At 40.1% G+C, this 13,934-nt stretch overlaps 1 protein-coding gene across 1 annotated transcript in view; it reads left to right on the forward strand.

Annotated features, from left to right (window-relative positions):
- GTF2H1 (general transcription factor IIH subunit 1) overlaps window positions 1-13,214 on the forward strand; it is a 45,489-nt gene extending 32,275 nt beyond the window's left edge. The window contains exons 12-15 of the mRNA XM_036259152.1: window positions 4,084-4,174; window positions 4,805-4,920; window positions 8,151-8,243; window positions 12,885-13,214. Coding sequence (XP_036115045.1) covers window positions 4,084-4,174; window positions 4,805-4,920; window positions 8,151-8,243; window positions 12,885-12,971 — 387 coding nt within the window. The 3' untranslated portion in view covers window positions 12,972-13,214. The remainder of the gene's footprint in view (window positions 1-4,083; window positions 4,175-4,804; window positions 4,921-8,150; window positions 8,244-12,884) is intronic.
- The last annotated feature ends 720 nt before the right edge of the window (window positions 13,215-13,934 follow it).

Below are 13,934 nucleotides of genomic sequence, written 5' to 3' on the forward strand. Positions count from 1 at the left end.
AAAAAAATAAAAAAAAAGAAGCATCTGAAGATGATAATGAAAATAATGAGTTTTGGGATTGCTAATTTTTCCTTCCATATGCACAATTTTGTATATGGAAGGAATAATTCTGGTCATCACTCTAGATATTCTGCATTACCTCAATATATAAAAGAAATATGTAAAACCGAACTCGTTACCTATTTTTTATTTTCTCCACCTTTATACTTTTATTATCAACTTCTGTCAATTCTTTAGTATTTCTTGATTTCATTACCTTGATTTAGGCCAGCGGTTCTCAACCTGTGGGTCATGACTCCTTTGGGGGTCGAACGACCCTTTCACAGAGGTCGCCTGAGACCATCGGAAAACACATTATTTTCTATGGTCTTAGGAACCAAGACACTGCTCCTCTATCCAGCTCCAGGTGGGTCCGCCCACATGTAGATATACCCACATACAACATGAACAACTATATTAAAGGGTCATGGCATTAGGAAGGTTGAGAACCACTGGTTTAGGCAAACCTGATCAGTTTTCTACACTGCCACTGCAAGTTAATCTTTCTAAAACATTAATCTGATCTTATCACTCTGCAGTTTAAAAACCTTTGGTGGGGGCTCTTTGTTGCCACAGTAATTATCTGAATGCCTTTATCTGGCATGCCACACCCTTTAAAATCTGGTCCTCACCCACATCTCCAATCCTAACTCCAGCCATATCTCTGCCATTCCCTTCAACACATAACAAAGAGTCCTGTACTCCAGCCTAAATGCTAAACTACCTAGAGCTGTTTAATCATACTATCTTCATGCTTCCTGTGCTTTTGCTCATGCTTTCTCTCTTCTTAGAATGCCTTTAGCCTTCTGCCCATGAGAAACTAGTAATAAGTATTCAATACTCAGCTGAGATTTCATTGCATCTGTAAAGAAATCCTCAACGTGTCCAGTAATGAGTTTTTTTCATTTCTTTGTTTTTATAAATACTGAGACACTGAGTCCATACCTGTATTGTAGTGCTTATCGTATATTGGGACTTATATTTACTTTTTTAAAATTTATTTTATTTATTTTTTGTTAACAGATGTACCTCTTTTTTCCCCCTTTGAATGCTCCTCCCTGCTTCTGTTCCCCCTTCCCCATCTTCACTGTATTGTTATCTCTGTCCATTGATTATGCACATATGCATATTAGGTCATTGGTTTATCTCTTCCCACCTTCCCTTTATGGTTTGTCAGTCTCTTCCCTACTTCCATGTCTCTGGGTCTATTTTATTCATCAACTTATTTTGTTCATTATATTCCACAAATAAGTGAGATCATGTGATATTTGTCTTTCTCTGATTGGCTTATTTCACTTAGCATAATACTCTTCAGGTCCCTCCATGTCATCTCAAAGGGTAAGAGATCTTTCTTCCTTACAGCTGCATAGTATTACTTTTTATTTTTAAGTAATTTCAGATTTGCAGAAAGTTGCAAAACATGTTTTCTGATCAATTTTGAGAGTAGATCTCCTTATTTCTAAATATTTTAGTGTGTACTTCCTAAAACAAGACATTTTTATAAGTAATACTGTTTAGTTATAGAAACAATCATTTAATGTTAATAAAGTATTATCTAAGCTAAAGGTCTTACAAAAATTTCGCCATTTGTGCCACTAATGTCCCTTATAGCAAAAGAAAACTCCTTGGTCCAGCATCCAAGTCAGGTTCATGAATTGCATATAGTTCCCATGACCCTTTAGTCTTTTTTAAAATGGAATGGTTTTTCAATTTTTCTTTGCCTTCATGACCTTCATATTTGAAGAGTACAACCCAGTTTTTTGTAGGATGCTGTCAATGGAGTTTCTCTAATGTTTCCTTAAGATTGGGTTCACATTATATATTTTAGGCAGGAACACCACAGAACTAATGTGTAGTGATGTGTCGTCCTCACATCAGGAGGCACATGCTAACTTATCTGTCCTAATTGGTGATTATTAACTTTGATTTCTTGGTTGGGGTAGTATCTGCCTGGTTTCTCCACCAAAAAGTTACTTTTTCCTTTGTAATTAATAAGTATCTTATGGGGTGATACTTTAAGACTAAGTGAGTATTCCATTTCCCATCAAACTTTTACCTACTCTAGCTTTTTAGAATCCATTGATGATGCTCACTGAAAACAATCACCATGGTTATGGTTAAATGATGATTTTCTAATTCCATTATCCATTCTACATTTATCATTTGACATTGTGCTAAAAGGAAGAGTTTCCTTCCCTTCTATATTTATGTATATCATCATGGATCCACGGATTCTTATGTTATTCTATGGGTTATAAATTGTTGCCTTTTTTTTGTTTTTTCAAACTAAAGTATAATTTACATACCGTAAAATTTACCTTTTTTAGTCTATTCTATGGTTTTTAGTAAACATACACAGTTGTGTAATCACCAGCACAATCAAGATAAAAATGTTTTGTTGGCCCTAAATAGTACCCATTCCCCTTTGTAGTCAGACCCTTCCCAAGCCCTTCACACTGGTTTCTGTATTTTTCTGATAGTGTCCATCAGGTTTTGAGCACCTCCCTACTTTATGTTTATGGCACAATGAGATAGATGTTTCAGGTTCATCTTATATTTTTCTTGCCCCAGCCACAGAATCTTCCTTTTAGTACTGAATGCATTTAGAAACCATGATCCCAGTATGGGGTGTACTCGTTGTTGGGGTGTCATTTGCTACTGGTGTTATTGTCTCCTCAGCGGACAGAGCGAGGAAATATATGTATGCACATATATGCACACATAAATTTAGGCTTATTTAACCACTTCTTTCCTTCTAGACTGTAATTGCCCAACATCTGGGCCCAAGTAGATCCACCTAACTTTAAAGCCGTGATCAGTCTTAAATATTTAGATTCTTCCCCACATTCACCCTTTCCCATCCCCTGTAAACCCCCAAAATGTGATTTTATTATCTGAGACACATAAATTGAGTCATGAAGTCCCAAGAGATTATGTGCCTTCGGGTGTGTATACCTGAGTGCCGCCAGGAGCCAGTGGGCAAGCTCAGCAATCACAGAAGTTTTTGGTTACAGTGCATTATAGAAATTCTGACAAAAGGAAGTAGGAGCAAAGTGAACTCTCATGTCCCCTTGACTTGTGGTTGTTGTGTGCTGTATTCGACACCAGGCTTAAATTTTTTTTTTAGTTCAGCCCATGGATTTATACTTGTAAAAACTCCATTGAAAAACTTTGGACAGCCCGGACCGGTTTGGCAGAGCGGTTAGAGCGTCGGCCTGTGGTCCGGAGAGACCTGGGTTCGGTTCCTACTAAGGGCACGTACCTCAGTTGCAGTTTGTCCCCAGCCTTGGTTGGGTCGTGTGGGTGGCAGCCACTCGATGTGTCCCTTTCACGTCAATGTTTCTCTCTCTCTCCCCCTCCCACTCTATCTGAACAAAATATCAAAAAATGTCCTCGGGTGAGGATTAAAAAGAAGAAAGAAAAAAGAAAAACTTTGGACGCACTAACCCTGCACTTGAGCTATTTAATAAATGATTTGTTCCTCTCTCTGGCCATAGCGCCTGGCACTTGCGAGCACTCCTTGAATAGATGGGTCAATTATGTCCCTAAATGTTGATACTGACATAGTGGGGAAAATACATTCTTTCCTTTCGTAGCTAAGTGTATTAGCTTCTTTGGAAAATGACAAATGATATATTTCTGCTCTGTTGCTCGCGTCCGTCCCCCCCCCCCCCCCAGCTGCCAGCAATGATAGCAGTTAACAAGTTGTTTTACTTGACTTGTTTCCTTTCCTTAAACTCAATTTTACCTTCAGTGGTAAGAGTTCACAAATTAGGTTGAATTGGTGCTTAAGAAAAGGCTTGACAAGGCAAAGCATGTGAATTTTGAGGTACCTGTGGAGTTGCCTAATATTCCTAGATTGGTCTGTATTCTCTTGCTACACAGACTGTTTCTATGTAAAACATAGTAGTTTGTTTTGGTTGCTATAAACTATATATTTCTACAGTAGTAAAGACTTACTGGACATTTTGGTATAAAACTGAAATGTTAAGTAAGAAAGATGACAAGAAAAATACAAAAACCACTTCCTGTGTTTCCTTTCAGGTTCTCTCAAGTAGTGCCGCCAGTAGCACCATCGCAGCGCTGTCACCTGGAGGAGCACTTATGCAGGGAGGGACACCACAAGCCATAAACCGTACGTGCTGGGCCATCTTCTGTTGCTGTCTCTCTTTTTTTAAAATTCTCACCCGAGGATATTTTTACATTTATTTTCAGACAGAGTGGGAAGGAGGAAGAGAGAGAGAGAGAAACATCAATGTGAGAAAGACACATCAACTGTTTGCCACCCACACGACCACAACCGGGTACGTGCCCTTGGCCGGAATCGAACCTGGGACTCTTTGGTCTGCAGGCCAGTGCTCCAACTGCTGAGCCAAACCAGCCTGGGCTGTTGCTGTGTCTTTACTTAAGCTCTAAAGAGCAAGTAGAGAAGAGGGCTGAAGTTTTATTGGTTTTTCTTTGGAAAATTTGTGGGATTTTTGTTTCTATGCATCCAGATCCTGAAACATATCTAGACAATAACTTAGGTTTCAGAATTGTCTTAATTTTACAAAAAGTGGGCACATTAGTCTCCCTATATCATCCTAAAACCTTTCTTTTTTTTCTCACCTATCTCTTAGAATAAAGAGAAACCTAAGAGTTTTTCAAAATCCCAAAATGTAACTTAGAATAGCACATCCTGGTTTGGCATTAGCAAAGAGCACATGTTCAGATTTCTTATACATAGAGGAAAATAGCTTTTATCCTATGGACCTTTGTTTTGCAGAGATGGTGCCAAATGATATTCAGTCTGAATTAAAACACCTGTACGTGGCTGTTGGGGAACTTCTTCGGCACTTCTGGTCCTGCTTTCCTGTTAATACGCCATTCCTAGAAGAAAAGGTCAGAACCTGTTCCTAACTCAGCCGGCTATTATAGTACTGTGACTTAGTGAGCTACTGTTTTGAAATTGGAAAGTTGTATTAAGTGTTTACCATGTGCAAAACAGTGGGATAACTACTTTGCATACATTTTTTAAGCCTCACAGCATCCTGGTGGAGTAGGTATTGATACCAATTTTATTTTTTTATTTTTTTTAAATAATGTTTTTATTGCTATTTTAGAGAGAGAGGAAGGGACAGAGAGAAACATCGATGTGAGAGAGAGACATTGATCGGCTCCCTCCTGCACACCTTTGACTCGGGATCGAGCCTGCAACCTGGGCATGTGCCCTGACCAGGAACCAAACCACAACCTCTCAGTCCCTGGGATGATGCTCACTCCACTGAGCCACATCGGCAAAGCTTGATACCAATTTTTTTTTCCCCAATACCAATTTAAAAAAAAAAAAAAAAACTTGGGTCAAGAACAGTTTCATAACATACGATCATACATCTTAAAACTCGTATTTACCTCTAACCCACTAGGAGTGATTAAAGAACAGAGACCCAAAACAAGTCACATTAATAAATTTATTTATTTGGTACACTTTTTAGGGGTAATGAAATCTCAACTGAGATTGATGACAAATATAGCACTAGCTATTTAACACTAAAACCCTCTTAACCAATTAAAGAATAGTTGACAAATAGAAAAGTATAGTATTAGTAGTATATAGCTTCGCTATATAGATTGCTCTTATAAACAATTGTTTTTTCCTTTACTGATTTTAGCGAGAGGAAGTGAGAGGGAGAGATAGAAGCATCGATGAGAGAGAACATTGATTGAGCGCCTCTGCATGCCCCACACTGGGGATCAGGCCCATAACCTGGGTATGTGTCCTGACTGGGAATCGAACCCGTGACCTCTTGGTGCATGGGTTGACGCTCAACCACTGAGCCACACTGGCCGGACATAAATGATTTTTAAGAGAAAGACAAATGTCTCATTAAAAATAATAGGCAAGCCCTGGCTGGTTTGGTTCAACAGTTGGAGCGTCAGCCTGCAGACCAGAGAGTCCCGGGTTCAGTTTCCACTAGCGTATACTAAAAAATAATAATAATAATAGGTAAGTCTGGCCGGTGTAGCTTGGGCATGCAGGAGGTGGCCCGTGGATGTTCTCTCTCTCATCGATGTTTCTATCTCTCTCAAATCAGTAAAGAGAAAAAAATAAAAATAAAAAAAACTTTTTAAAAAACAATAGGCAAAAGGTGCCCTGACCAGTTTGGTTCAGTGGGTAGACCATCAACCCACAGAACAAAGAGTCACGGGTTCGATTCCTGGTCAAGGGCACATAACTGGGTTGCAGGTTTGGTCCCTGGCCCCAGTCAGGGTTGTGCAGGAGGCAACCAATCGATGCGTCTTTCTCACATCAGTGTTTTTCTCCAACCCCCTTCCTCCCTCCCGCTCTGTCTATAAAAGACAATAGAAAATTATCCTCGGGTGAGGTTTAAAAACATAATAATAGGCTAAATAATTTAATTTAATTTTTTATTTTTTTTAATACATTTTATTTATTTATTTATTTTTATCCTCACCCGAGGACATTTTTTCCATTTTTTGTTCAGATAGAGCGGGAGGGAAAGAAAGGGGGGGAGAGAGAGAGAGAGAGAAACATCGACGTGAAGGGACACATCGAGTGGCTGCCACCCACACGACCAACCAGGGCTGGGGACAAACTGCAACCGAGGTACGTGCCCTTAGCGGGAACCGAACCCGGGTCTCTCTGTACCGCAGGCCGACGCTCCAACCGCTGAGCCAAACCGGCCAGGGCTAATTTTATTTTTTAAATTCTCACTTGAGGGGATACCTTTCCATATATCTTCAGGTGGCAGTGGGGAGCATCAATGAGAGAGAGAGAGACATCGATTGGTTGCCTCCCACATAACCCCCACCAGGTCCAAGGACCAAACCACAACTTAAAAGCAGGAAGAGAAAAGCAGTTTGTTGCCTACAAAGGAGCTCCCATAAGACTGTTAGCTGATTTCTCAAAAGAAACTTTGCAGACCAGAAAGGAGTGGCAAGAGATATTCAAGGTGATGAAAAGCAACAACCTACAACCAAGATCACTCTACCCTGCAAAACTAACATTTAGAATCAATGGACATATCAAGAATTTCCCAGCCCTGGCCGGTTTGGCTCAGCGGTTAGAGCGTCGGCCTGCGGTACAGAGAGACCCGGGTTCGGTTCCCGCTAAGGGCACGTACCTCGGTTGCAGTTTGTCCCCGGCCCTGGTTGGTCGTGCGGGTGGCAGCCACTCGATGTGTCCTTTCACATCGATGTTTCTCTCGCTCTCTCTTCCTCTCTCTCCCTCCCGCTCTATCTGAACAAAAAATGGAAAAATGTCCTCGGGTGAGGATAAAAAAAAAAAAAAAAAAAAATTTCCCAGACAAGAAAACGCTGAAGGAATTCATCACCACCAAACCAGTATTATATGAAATGTTGAAGGGTCTTTTTGAAGGAAAAGAAGAACAAAATATGAACAATAAAATGTCAATTAATATATATCTATTAACAATTGAATCTACAAACAAAATAAGCAAGCAGGACAGAAACACTCATAGATACAGAGAACTTTTTGGTTGCTTGACAGATGGGCAGGGACTGGGGGTATGGGTGAAAAAGATGAAGGAATTAAGAAGTACAAATTGGATTTTAGACTGATGAATCTCAAGGGAAAGGGGGGAGGAAGAGTGGGATGAAATAAATCAAAGAACTGCAATAAATTCTTTGACCTATAAATTCAACATTTAGAAATTTAATCTATCTCCATAATTAAGATTGTATATAAATATTTAGCCATACACTAAAATACTATATATATATTTTTTAATGACTTGTGTGAGCCCAGCCAGTGTGGCTCAGTGGTTGAGCATCGACCCATGCACCAAAGAGGCCGCCAGTTTGATTCCTGGTCTGGGCATATGCCCATGTTGTGGGCCAAATCCCCAGTAGGGGACATGTAGGAGGTGGCCAATCGATGTTTCTCTCTCCCTCTCACTTCCTTTCTCTCTAAAGCCAATAAAGAAAAAAATTTAAATAAAAATAATAAATTTTAAAAAATAAATTACTTGTGTGAGTATTTAATGACTGGAAGATGAATAAAGTAACCTTCCTATGTCTTATTTTTTTCTTGATCTCTATAGGTGCTTTGAGATTTCTCTGTAATTCATTATTTCTCTCACCTTTTTTAGGTAGTGAAAATGAAAAGTAATTTGGAACGATTCCAGGTGACAAAGCTCTGCCCATTCCAAGAAAAAATTCGAAGACAGTATTTAAGCACAAACGTAAGGCAACAATCTAATTTTGGCCTGATTTTCTTTTTCTATGTAGTAAAATGGTGAGACTTTATTTTCATGTAAATTAGTAGATACATTGGGGGGTTTTTTTCCCTCTTGTTCAGAGTACTGTTTTGTGACTGTAAAGGAATAAATATCTGTGTACTTACCAGTCACAGCAACAAATAGAACATTTTTTTTTAGTACCCATAGGTATTCTCTGAGAGCCTGTTCAGTTACTTACCCCTCCCTCACTCTCTCCAATTCCATGACTAATGAGGCATTTCTAATAATCATCTTCATGCTTTTATTTATAGATTTACAACCTATGTGTGTGTTCCTAAAAAATACTTATTTTGAAAACCTGAGTAGTAACCACAAACCTAGCAATGCAAGAAAGGCAGAATTGCCATTTTTTTATAGTAAACTGAACAGTTTCTGGATTGTGCTCTGTCTGAACTTCCCTGATTGTTTACATCACGGTGGGGCACTGAATGAGGTACTAAGTGAAAGTGTCATTTTGTTCCCTGGATTTTTAGCTTTGTGTTTTGTTTTGTTTTGTTGTTGTTAATCCTCACCCAAGGATATTATGTTTTCCACTGATTTTAGGTATTGTAAAAGGGAGGAAGATGAAGGGGAGAAATATCAATGTGAGAGAGACACATTGATTGGTTGCCTTCCATACAACCCTGACCAGGGATCAAACCTGCAACCTAGGTATATGCCCTTGACCGGAATACAACCCCAAGAATCTTTAATCCAAGGGTCGACACTCTAACCGATGATACAAACCAGCCAGAGCTATCTTGGTTTTTTTGGTTTGTTTTTTTTTTATTGATTTTAGAGAGGAAGGGAGAGGAAGAGAGAAATGGAAACATTGATGAGAGAGAACATCAGTTGGCTGCCTCCTACATGCACCCCACTGGGGATTGCGCCCACATCCTGGGCATGTGCCCTGACTGGGAATTGAACCAGTGACCTCTTGGTGCATGGGTCTATGTTCAACCACTGAGCCACACCGCCGAGCTAGCTTTGTTTTTAATGCAAGGCTAGAACAACCACACAAGGTTGTATTTGTGCATGTGATGCAAATCCTCTCGGAGATGATGGGAAAGAATAGTACTGTATTTACAAATTTAGGATTCAGTATTTCATTAAGTAGGATAATCAAAAAGGAGGATTATTAAGTCTTTATACCCTAAACAGTGTTTTTTCTCAAAATATAACAGTGTGGTCAGAAAAGCAGCTTAAAGTGTCTTCCTGCAGCAGGACAGGGATGATTTTTCTTTTTCTTTTAATCCTCACCCGAGGATATTTTTGTATTTATCTTCAGATAGAGTGGGAGGGAGGGAGAGAAACATCCATGTGAAAGGGACACATTGACTAGTTGCCTTGCGCACTACCACGACCATGGCCAGGGATGAACTGCAACTGATGTACGTGTCTTTAACCAGACTCAAACCCGGGACGCTTTGGTCCGAGGACCATCCGACACTCTAACCGCTGAGCCAAACCAGCCAGGGCAGGACAAGGATGCTTTTTATATTATTTTAGTTCCAGACAGAACTAAATAACATCACACACACATAATGATAACATTTAAATAAGGTGTTTTGTGTTTTTTTTTTAACTCTGTCTCAGATTGGATCTAAGTCATTACCATGCTAGAAGGATTTAGGGCTTCCTCATTTTTATCCCTATACTACCAGAATTGACTTGGAGATTCTACAAGACATTTACTTGCAACCACATAAAAACTGTCCACCTCCAAGGAAACATATTTCAAAGACATTATACCTCAGAAGTATTTATCAGCCTAGACTGATGTAGTCCTGTTGACTTCTAGTTATGTCCATGATGAGGGAAAATTTTTTTTTCTACTCAAGATATATAGTGCTAACCTAAGCTGTGACATAGTACCTGTGTGAATCCTTGAAATCATTTAGATTTTCTGTAATCTATTGAGTTATATTGGAATCCTGAAATGTTGAAGCTGGAACGGCCCTAGAGAACATAGAAAAGTGCTTCACAAGATTGGCTGTGCATAAGAATTAACTGCAGAAACAGTTGAATATCAAAGACTCTTTGGTCTTATCTCAGAACTGCTACATCAGAATCTTTAGGGGAGTGAGGCGTTTTCAGATGTTCTGTAAAGTCGTGTGTATGCCACCATTTCTGGACTTAGTCAACAGACTAGTGTTCAAATCTAGAAATCATCGGTTTAACTGTTCACCTCCCTCATTTGACAGAAGAAACTGAGGCTTAGAGCACAGTTATGACTTTCATGTTGTCCTATAATTGGTTAATGACAGGACAGACATTACAACCCAGACAGAGAAGGTAAATTTCCAACCTTACAGTACCCCACCATATTTCTTTTTTTTTTTTTTAATCTTTATTGTTGAATGTATTACAGATGTTCCTCATTTTTCCCCCATTGACACCCTCCTCCCCACTCCCGCCCCCCTCCTGCGTTTTCCCACACTGTTGTCTGTGTCCATTGGTTATTCATATAAGTTCTTTGGTTTATTTCTTCCATCCGCCAACCCCCTTCTCTTTGAGGTTTGTCATTCTAGCAACCAATCTGTTCTTCTTAATCCCTTCACCTTTTTCACCCATTCCCGAAAACCCCCTCCCATCTGGCAACCAACAAAATGTTCTCTGTATCTATGAGAATGTTTCTGTTCTGCTTGTTCATTTTGTAGATTCCATTGCCGATAGATATATATTCATTACCATTTTGTTTGTTCATATATTTTATCTTTTTCTTCAAAAAGACCCTTCAACATTTCATATAAGGTGGTGATGAACTCCTTTAGCTTTTTCTTGTCTGGGAAAGTCTTTATATGGCCATCGATTCTAAATGACAGCTTTGCAGGATAGAGTAACCTTGGTTGTAGGTTCTTGCTTTTCATCACTCTGAATATTTCTTGCCACTCCCTTCTGGCCTGCAAGTTTCTTTCAGAAATCAGTTGACCGTCTTATGGAAACTCCCTTGTAGGTAACTAACTGCTTTTCTCTTGCTGCTTTTAAGATTCTCTCTTTGTCTTGAACCTTTTGCATTTTGATGGTGATGTGTCTCGGTGTGGGCCTCTTGGGGTTCATCTTGTTCGGGACTCTGTGCTTCCTGGACTTGTATGTCTGTTTCCTTCACCAAGTTAGGGAATTTTTCTGCCATTATTGTTTCCAATAGGTTTTCGATTTCTTGTTCTCTCTCTTCTCCTTCTGGCACCCCCAAGATGCGAATGTTGGCACGCTTGAAGTTGTCCCAGAGGCTCCTTACACTATCCTCATTTTGGGGGTTTCTTTTTTCTTTTTGCTGTTCTGATTGGGTGTTTTTTGCTTCCTTAGATTCCAAATCAGTGGTTTGCTTCTTGGCTTTACCTACTCTACTATTGAATCTGTGTAAATTATTCTTTATTTCAGTTAGTGCCTCCCTCATTTCTGACTGTGCATCCTTCATTTCTGACTGGTCTTTTTTTATGCTCTTGAGGTCCTCACTAAGTTCACTGAGGTTCTCACTAAGTTCATTGAGCATCCTTATAAGCAGTGTTTTGAACTCAGCATCTGTTAGGTTGCTTATCTCCATTTTGCTTAGTTCTTTTCCTGGAGATTTTTTCTGTTCTTTCATTTGGGACCTGTTTCTTTGTCTCCTCATTTTGGCTGCCTCCCTGTGTTTGTTTCTATGTATTAACGAGAGGTATGGGGCTAGCTGAGACCAGATGCTGCTTGTTTGAAAGAATTTAGGAAAACCTGAAGCAGCATCCAAGACAGGCAAATCCTATGGTAAAGCAACTGGCAACAGCTTGGGTAGGCCTGAAAGTTGGGTGGGGCGGGGCCTCAGGGAATCACCAGGGCAGGGCAACCAGTGTGAGCCAGGTTGCTGGAGTCCCAGATATGGCGACTGTCTGCCAGGGCAGGGCTCACCAAAGGAACAAAAGCCTCCGACAGCACGTCCGTCCTGGAGAAAGCCCCCTCTCCAGCCCTCGCTCCAGTGCCAAACAGCTCAGTTCTTTCCTGTATGTCTCTGGTGCCCCTCGAGCTGGCTCCCCTCCAAGCCTAGAGGTAGAAAATCCGATAAGTCCATGCGCGGGCCCTTTAAGAGGAGCTGCCTGGGGCTCCAGCCACCTCAGCATCCCTATGCCTAAGTTCCTGCTGGTTTTTCCAGCCAGAAGTGATGGGGACTTCTCTTCCTGGCACTGGAACCCTGAGCTGGGCACCTGGTGTGGGACAGGGACCCCCTCAGTCCTCAGAGAGGACCTTCCCAGCCAAGGTAGCCTCCTGATTTTTATCCGCCACACGTGGATGTGGGACCAGCCAGTCAGCCTCCACCCCTCCTACCTGTCTCGATGTGGTTTCTTCTTTAATTGCGTAGTTGTAGGACTTCTATTCAGTTTGATTTCAGGCAGTTTTGAATGATAGTCGCTCTGTAGTTTAGTTGTAACTTTGATGTGGTTGTCCCCGCCATATTTCTTACCTTTCTGTACAAAATGTTTCTAATAACACCGTCACAAAGGGCTTGCATGTTGCCTTGGGGAAATTTAAGTGAACTTGGAAACTGCACTCTGAAGTACACACCAGATCTGAATCAGAAACATTAACGTCCCCAGCCTTTGCCTGGTGGTTTAAGTGTCCTGCTATGTTTTTCAGTTGGTGAGTCACATAGAAGAGATGCTCCAGACAGCCTACAACAAGCTCCACACGTGGCAGTCACGGCGTCTGCTGAAGAAAACGTGAGGAGTCTGTGGCTCTCACAGCTTTTGTGAGATTGAGAGAACTGTGACCTGCAGTGACTCTGGAAACCTGGCCTGACAGACATGCAGCTGATCATGCAGAAGTGACAAGAAACGTCTGCACTATGCCAACTCTCGGAGCTGATGCTATTGTACTTGCACATTGTGAACTGAAATGAAAGGAACTGATTGAACTGAAAGCTGGGGAGGTAAATTAAGGCAGAACCAAAATGAGCTAAGTTGCAAATATATATATATAAATATAAATATATATTTTAAAAAGACACTGTTTACTGCAGTTACTCAGGAACTGCTTTTGATTCATATTAAGCTGCTTTCAGAAATTAAAAAAAAATTTTTTTAAAGGGTGCATTGATGAAATCTGAGGTTTTTATTGTTTTCTGTATAAATTTTTTTTTCTAAGTTTATGGCACAGGGTACACCTTAAGTATTTCTCCTCCATCCTCCACTTGGATCCTCAAGTTTTACTGAATTCTAGTTGTACCTTACATCAGCAAGTTAAAGAGAGTACTTTAAAACCAGGCAGAGGGAGACTGTTGCTCAACTATCAGGAAACAGTTGTGCTCAGAAGACATCACTGGTCCTGTGTTTCCTACGGAAATAAGAAACAATAAATATTGCACTGAATGTTTGTGGTTTGGAGTTCCTAAATGATAAAGAGGGAACATAATTTGCAAAAAGTTGTGTGGATTTTATGCAGAATTTTGTCAGAAGACAATGGTGCTGCATGTTTTTCTTTGAGTGCAAATGTACATTGCTAAGATTTTTTTTTTAAGATGGCATGTGCTTTGAAAAAAGGAAATTGCATTTTTAAGAGTTAAAAAATCTTATGAGTGAGAAATATAAGAGATCTTACATATTTTCACCTCTTTAGAAAAAAATAAAAGATGTTTCTCATACCTCCTTTTCTCCAGTATCTGACTGTTACTGTCCTTGGCGAATTGAT

Source organism: Molossus molossus, unplaced genomic scaffold (genome assembly GCF_014108415.1).
Source record: "Molossus molossus isolate mMolMol1 unplaced genomic scaffold, mMolMol1.p scaffold_m16_p_13, whole genome shotgun sequence".
Lineage (NCBI taxonomy): Eukaryota > Metazoa > Chordata > Mammalia > Chiroptera > Molossidae > Molossus > Molossus molossus.